This window comes from Cryptotermes secundus, unplaced genomic scaffold (genome assembly GCF_002891405.2).
Source record: "Cryptotermes secundus unplaced genomic scaffold, Csec_1.0 scaffold612, whole genome shotgun sequence".
Classification (NCBI taxonomy): domain Eukaryota; kingdom Metazoa; phylum Arthropoda; class Insecta; order Blattodea; family Kalotermitidae; genus Cryptotermes; species Cryptotermes secundus.
Window position 1 is genome coordinate 1,276,590 of NW_019729902.1, and position 7,883 is coordinate 1,284,472.

The window sequence follows — 7,883 nt, forward strand, 5'->3', positions numbered from 1 at the left end:
GAGATGAAAATAAGTTTTTCAATTATTTTCGAATGTCCATTGTCTCCTTTGATGAATTATACGAAAAACTCAAGGATGCCCTTCAGCGCCAAAACACACAATTTCTGACATCGGAAGTGTACCATGGCAAATGGCAAAAATATAAACTTAAATTACTAAACTGTAGCTAAACTAAATTAAGCTTTAAAAAAGTGTTTTTGTATACTGATTATATATTTAAAGAAAATAAATGCAATACCTATGTATAAATAATAGTATTAGTCAAAATTTACTTACCAAAAGCATTTTTATCCTTGGCATCAAGAGTATCAAAATCTGGGAGTAGTTCTACGCAAACTTCATGCCAGGCATCTTTTGTAGCATTTCTATCTTTGTAATTGTCAAGAAATGTCTCCCACAGTACAGGTCTGGCTTCCACAAGTGTAACCAAAACTTCTGCATCAATATCTTCCATTATTTAAACAACAAAAAAGTAATATGTAACCAAACTGCAACTACAGGGGCTCGAGGGCAACTGACCGTATGATTTAAAACTGTCTAATGTGAAAGGGTGCATTTGGTCACGTACACAACTGAGTTATCGGTCGCCGTCCGGGCGCCGTCACCGTGTAATGTGAAAGGGGCCATGCTCTTCTTCACTCCACTGAAAGAATGTCGCAGTTTGAGTTTTTGCCGTGCGGTCAAAACCGTATAGTGTGAAAAGAGCCTTAAAGTGTATCAGCGCCGAAGACAGTTAGTTCTCCAGTCAGCAGTGAGGCAGTGAACGAGTTCTCTAGGCAGCAGCCCACAGTTGGAGTATAGCAGCCGTCGCGGAAAGAAGAACCGGACGTGTGTGTAATTGTGTAATTGGGAGTGTGTGATACAGGGACACTTACATAGCTCCCCTACTGTAAACGTGTAAACTACTGAAGACAGAGTGAATTGATTTGTAGCCGTGATTTGTAGGTTGTTAAATAAACAAATTAACAACGGCGTCTTCAGTAACTAAAACATGTTACAATATGTTTGGAGGCTCTGTTGTGATACCAAATATTGTAGCACAAGGGGAGAGAGAGGAATGGGACTGATAATAGTCATTCTTTCAATTATGAATCAGAGTTGAGCTCTTAGGTCTCTATAATACATGTAATGAAAGACCTTTGTCATGGTCTGTAAGCATTTGAGAACCCTTGGTAATTAGGCTCTTTTATTTCCATAAAGATTTTAAATTTTGGAAGAACTCTTATATTAAACAAAGTTATATAAAAAGAGTACAAAGAGATATTGGGTTTTCAGACTTTATCCATCGTCCTGGTTTTAAGATAACTAAGATAAACACAACGTTTCGGAAACAGATCCAGTTTCCAAAACGTTGTCATTTCTTAGTTATCTTAAATACCAGTACGATGGATAAAGTCCAAAAACCCAATATCTCTATGTGTTATACACCATCGTCAGAATCCTATAGTAACTAAATAAAAAGAGTAGTTTTAAACATTCAATCCTGTGAATTATGTGCATGTATAATACACTCTGTATAACATTAAAGAATCAGTCATATATTTTATATACGTGTAGTAGTCTCTTCCACATGTGACTGAGCGAAGCTAGCAGCAAACACACATTCGTCAGTTTTATTATAAAAATAAGAAAATTAAGCCTGACAAGATTGGAATCATATTTATTCATACAGTACAGATTTGCTGTGTGAGCATAATATAAAGCAGAACACTTGCCTGTCTTAAAAAAAAAGAGGGGATATCCAGAAAGTAAAGATACAAGTGCAGTAAAAAATGCTACCATAATAAGACAAACAGCAGTCATTAGAGTAACTGCTTCCCATTATCTCTCAGCCATATTCCATAAATGGTTGAATTCTGATTCAGAATTTTCATTGTTTCATGTGAACAACTGTAGGTCAATGCCAGTTTTTCACAGTCATTGCATGTCTCTCCTCCACACATTAACTGTAATTATGGACATGTTCTTGGTCATATTGCACTTTGTGTCTATAGAAACTAGTGAGGTGGAGCACTATACTCGTAATTCAGGATGCAGCCAGAAGGTCATGGGTTTGATTCCCCATGAGGTCACTGTATTTTTCAACTGACCTAATCCTTCCAGCTATACTGTGGCCCTAGGGTCGCTTGGCCTCTAACAGAAATGAGTACCAAGAATCATCCTGGAGTTAAAGGGCCATCTCACCCAACTGTCTAGAAAATGTGGGAGCCTTGATGTCTCACTGGCCTCCACAGCATGTTACAAGAATAGCCTCTTTTTTTTTTTACTGCCAAAATAACAGGAGTTGCTTTGTGTGCTGCACTCAAAGACAGCTATGGTCACAAATACCAGTCAATCACATGAACATTAACAAAGTTGAGAATCTCACAATGAACAAACGCCATATTCCTGTGTGTGAAATCTTACAAGTGAATATCAGTGTGAGTCATTTAAAGACAATCATTTATGTTACCTTCAGTATTGAAAAAAGTGAGCACATGATGCATCCAAAGATGCTGGATGAAATATGAACCACCAAAGCTTATGCCATCTTGCCATTTTTAATGTCTTGTGTTGCCACTGGAAATGCAGGATACTGCAGTCTATTCACGAACTTTACTGGAAACCTCTTGTCTTTATTCAGTTTCATACTGTTTGCATATGCCCATTCTGGAAACATCTAAAATTTATGAAGAGCTCTGCAGTGATGGGATGTAAGAGAACAGTAGGATGTGAGTCAGCAAGGAAAGGTTGGATTTAGTGGGTCAGAGTATAGGAGGCGAATACTTGCTACTTATGTGTGGTATTGGTGCAGGAAGGCACTACATACTTTCAGTACCTCTTGCAATGACTGATGTTCCACCAGTTCACATGCCTCATCTAATAGCGCCCATTTAAAACGTTGATGTTCTTCTGATAACTTAACTGGTGTGTTATGCTTGATCAATTCTGCGAGGAGATAAACAGCTGTCTTAGGTTTTCCTCTTACAACATACTGTAATGAAGAAAGGTGATCAGTGAAACTATACAATAAATCTCCAAGGTAAATACAGGGGATGGACAAAAATATGGAAACACCTTGTGAAATGCATGCCTGAATTGAAGTGTTTATTTTAGCGACGTTTGTAGGTGACGCTGTCTTATCTGCCCAATACCACTATCTGTACAATCACCGCAATATGTTGCAAGCTTCATTTGTTGTCGAGACAGTGTTCTGTGCAGTTTTTAGTGCATCATATCAGAGCTAACAGAATTCGAACACGGGCAAATTGTTGGGGCACATGTGGTGGGTGCTTCTGTAACCAAGGTAGCCAAGGTTTTTGGTGTTTCGCCAGGCACATTATCCAAGATTATGACCTCATACAGGAGGACTGGTAAAACCGCATCCGATAAACACCAGCGTGGATGGAAATGTGTCTTGAGTGATCGAGACAGATGAACATTGCATAGGTTCGTGACGAAAAATAAGAAGACTACAGCTGCAAAAGTGGCTGCTGAACTGAATGTCACACAAACCCTGTCAGCACCAAAACAGTATGAAGGGAACTCCATAAGCAAGGTATTTCTGGATGAGCTGTAATTCCAAAGTCACTCATCAGTGATCAAAATGCCACTAAGAAGAGAGTGTGCTGCCAAAGTCATAAAATCTGGACTGTGGAGCAATGGAAGATGGTCAATTGGTCGGATGAGTCCAACTTCCACTGTTTCTGACTTCTGGCCAAGTTTACGTCTGGATAACGCCATCCCAAGCTTACGATCCACATTGTTTGCTGCCAAGAGTGAAACATGGCTGGGGTTAGATCATGGTATGGGCAGACATATCGTGGTATTCTGTCAGACCCATCATTACCCTGCAAAGCCACTTCACTGCCAACGACTATGTGACCATTTTGGGCGACCAGGTCCATCCCATGGTGCAAACTTTGTTCCTTAATGGTGATGCCATTTACCAAGCCAACAATGCCTGTGTTCGCATAGCTCACATTGTCCAGGACTGGTTTTCTGAGCACGAAGATGAAGTGTCACGTCTGCCATGGCCCCCACAATCGCCAGATATCAATATGTGTATTATTGAGCCTTTGTGGTCTGTTTTGGAGAGCAACTGCGTGCACACTATCCACCTCCATCATCGTTAACAGAACTTGCCAATGTTTTGCAGGAAGAATGGTACAAGATTCCCTTGCAAATCATATAGGACCTCTATCCATTCGAAGGAGACTGCAGGCAGTTCTGCAAGCCTGAGGTTGTCCTACACCATATTAGTCATGGTAATGTGTTTTTTTTTTGGGTGTTTCCATATTTTTGTCCATCCCCTGTATATGTGAAAAATGTTACATGTGCATAAATACATAGTATTAACTGTTGTAGGAAGCTGGATGATAATTGTGAAAATACAATGCAAAAATTTCACAGCTAATGCTAGTGTGGCATTGTCCTCACCATTCCACTACTTGCACTGTCTTTCTGCACACAGTCTTGTCATCCACCTCCCCACAGTCCTAAATGAAAATGGTGGAAGAAACTGTTGCACCAACATCTCTGTGGAGTTGATATTATGTGTCATTCTGTAACTGCTGGCAAATATGTAATTTGACCAACACTCTGGGGGGTGGGGGTCACTAACCTTTGGTATATGTAGCCACCTTGAAAAGTATTTACCTTCTGACTTTATTTAAGCATTCCAGTGCCTCTGGTATAAGTAGAAATACTGGTAGGAATGCTAAAGTGATTTTGGTACACCCATTATATTGCTCTGGATGTCTCAAGTGATTCAGAATGAGATTTTTAGTGTTGAGAACACAAGGTCACAAAGAGCCAGTGACTACAGTGATTTAATAATACTGATATTTATTTTCTTGGACAAAACAAGGTCAACTGCCATAAAGCAAAATCTACTAGTGTGGTCGAAGATTTTGTCTTCAACTGAAGTGCTGCAATATCATTCACTCACTAACTCACAGAGCTGAGCATTTATTGAGAAGCCACCAATTGTGCAGCTACTCAAGAACTTCCCAGCATTTTATGGAACTCGAATGTTCATTACCATGTTCACAAGAGCTCTCCACTGGTCCCTATCCTGAGCCAGAACAATCCAATCCATACCATCCCATCCTCTCTCTCTAAGACTTCTAACATTCCATGTAGCTCAGGCCATTTATCCAGAGGATCTGTCCAGGTCCAAGGCTTTGTGTGCATTTTCGTAACAAAGTTATTTTTTACAGTGAGGAGTTGTTAGCCTCACACCCAACCCTCAAGCTGGAGGACCAGCCCTTGTTGGCTGTTCATGACTGCTTATTCAATATATTCGCAGCTTCGCTCCATACCTGGAGGGCGTCTCCTCCATCCGCAACCTTAGGATGTGCCATGCCACGGTGACAAGGGACCCACTGAACATGACTGCAATATACGAGGGCTATTCTGAAAGTAACCGCCGTTTATTTTAGGTAACCAATGTAGGAGCAGAGGAGAGCTTGTGCATGCATGCAGGCAGAAGGCCTGGTTTACGGTTTTGGAGGAGTAAATTCATAATGAGTAATTCCCTTCATATCTTATATGCAAATAGCGTGTGTCTGACATTTGCAAAGAAGTTTCAGAAATAAACCTGTTAACTTTTCCATGTCTGTCCATTTATCTGAAAGCAAAAACTCAATAATCACTTAACCAATTTTTGTGAAGTTTGCTACTATGGAATTTAATAAAATCTTTCTCAACACATTTCAGTTTTGTTGAAATTCATCACCAATAAAGAACATTTTACATAAACACTTACATGCGTTTCTGTGCACATCTCATGCACAGCCAACTGACTGCATATTTAGTGGAGCGGAAAATGCTTCATATAAAAGTTGTAGATAAAAACGAAACATGCATTCCATGCCCAATACACTTTCATCAAATTCTTGTAGGTCTTATATAATTAAACAAAATTAAGTTTTATAATGTGCCACTTCGCCGGTCATGGTAGCCGAGCGGTCTAAGGCATGCACTGTCTTCGCTCGCTCTGAAGCCGGGATCGTGGGTTCGAACCCCACTCAGGGCATGGATGTTTGTGTGCGTTTTTCTGTGTTTGTGTACAGCTAGAGGCCTTGCGATGAGCTGATCACCCGCCCAAGGAGTCCTACCGTATGTATAAGATCTAGTAAAACCTAAGAGAGTTTCATGGAGGTAGGCCTAGGCACAAATGAGGGCTGTAGCGCCAATGGGGGAAAAAAAAAATATGCCACTTCATAACTCAAGGTAATTTTGATAAAATTTTATAAGGAGGTCCTTGCTCATGCATTTTGTAAGATGGTATCAGCATCCAGTTGCATTCTTTATCACTTTACATGCTTTCATCCATCTTTAATGCAACTCTATTTACAATTACTCCTTACTTTAAAATATTAAAATTACAGTTAAACTGCTATATATTTGGCCATCCCCAGGCAACTGTTCATTTGTTGAAATTGCTACACTGCATTAGTTCTTAAGTTAAAATATTCCACTGTTATTATATTTTCGTTGTTCACATTAAAACACAAATGCTTGAGACATCACTCTTTATCTTTTCTTGTGCAACATCAGTGTTTTTTGTGTTGTTTTGTTTAGCCCTTTGAATATTGCACACTGATATTCATGGGGCTAAACAAAATAACATGCTTGTTATATCATACACAACCCACAATTCCTTTTAAAAATTAGTCTAAAAACACACACATACACATTCATATATTCCTAAAAGATAACCTTTCTTCTATCAAGACCATATTACATGTGTAACATAAAAGTTTCCATTGAAATCTGTCCTTCCACATTTAAATATACATATAAATAATGCAAAGATACCTACTTGAATTGTTTTATTAAAATCTGCAAGAATGCACAGATCAGTCTTTGTAAGACCAGTTTCTTCTTCGGTTTCTCTTAGAGCAGTTTCTAAGTCTGATTCCCCAGGATCAACATGTCCTAAATAAAACAATTCCATCAAATCACTGGAATGCACCTTACCTATATATATAACATACTTGCCAGAAAATGTAATTTATATTTCAGTCAAAGGTTAATGAGTAAGAATTCTAAATTATGACAGGGTATAAACAATATTCACTTTTTTTAGTCTAACGAATGAGCAAAAAGTTGACTTGGAAGTGGAAATTATATGGCTTCCTTAAAGAATTTTAATTGCTTTTTATCATCTTCATGTACAGTTATTCCACAGTCTTCTCTGAAGGCTAATTCTATGTGTAAATCAAGGTATTGGGAATTATCAGTGTGTGTTCTGTTGTAGGAGTTGATAAGATATTCTGCATTTGTCAGGTACTGGGGAAAAGATAGAAGTGCAATGGCACAGTAAATCATCTACGTGCAGACTTATATTATTATTTGTGACTCTTATTTTTGTAATTTCTGTTAAATGTTCACATTGGTGGCTATGTAAGAGCTAGGATAGTTCAGTCAGAATCATGACAGGCTATGGGCTGGAAGGCCAAGGTTTGATTCCCAGTAGGGGCAAGAGATTTTCTCTTCTTGACAGTAGCCAAACCAGCTCTGGGGCCTACCCAGCCTCATATTCAGTCACAGGTCACAATACATTCAGTTGTTAGCACTATAGTATATGTGTTGGTCAACATTGTGGCCATCATCGGGTACATTCTTGATACTGCCCATGAGCTGGTAAGACTGATAGTATTTTCATTCATTCATTAATTTATTCAGCATTCCATAAATCCTTACATGGTTAAACACCAATGGATATAGAAATAGTCAACATGAGTAAACATGATCACATACTGCATCACAATTGTGTAATGTCGTCGTCATCATCATCATCATCATCATCATCATCATCATCATCATCAGTAATCTGTCAAGACGACAGGTCCACAGTCTCTTCCACAACAATTCCTCCACTTAATGCGCTCTAG

At 38.9% G+C, this 7,883-nt stretch overlaps 1 protein-coding gene across 1 annotated transcript in view; it reads right to left on the bottom strand.

The window, feature by feature from the left end:
• Nucleotides 1–1,640: 1,640 nt before the first annotated feature.
• LOC111865764 (bis(5'-nucleosyl)-tetraphosphatase [asymmetrical]) overlaps nt 1,641–7,883 on the bottom strand; it is a 20,295-nt gene continuing 14,052 nt past the window's right edge. Inside the window, exons 2-3 of the mRNA XM_023854031.2 lie at nt 6,809–6,924; nt 1,641–2,974 (exon numbers count right to left, since the gene is read on the bottom strand). Coding sequence (XP_023709799.1) covers nt 2,774–2,974; nt 6,809–6,924 — 317 coding nt within the window. The 3' untranslated portion in view covers nt 1,641–2,773. The remainder of the gene's footprint in view (nt 2,975–6,808; nt 6,925–7,883) is intronic.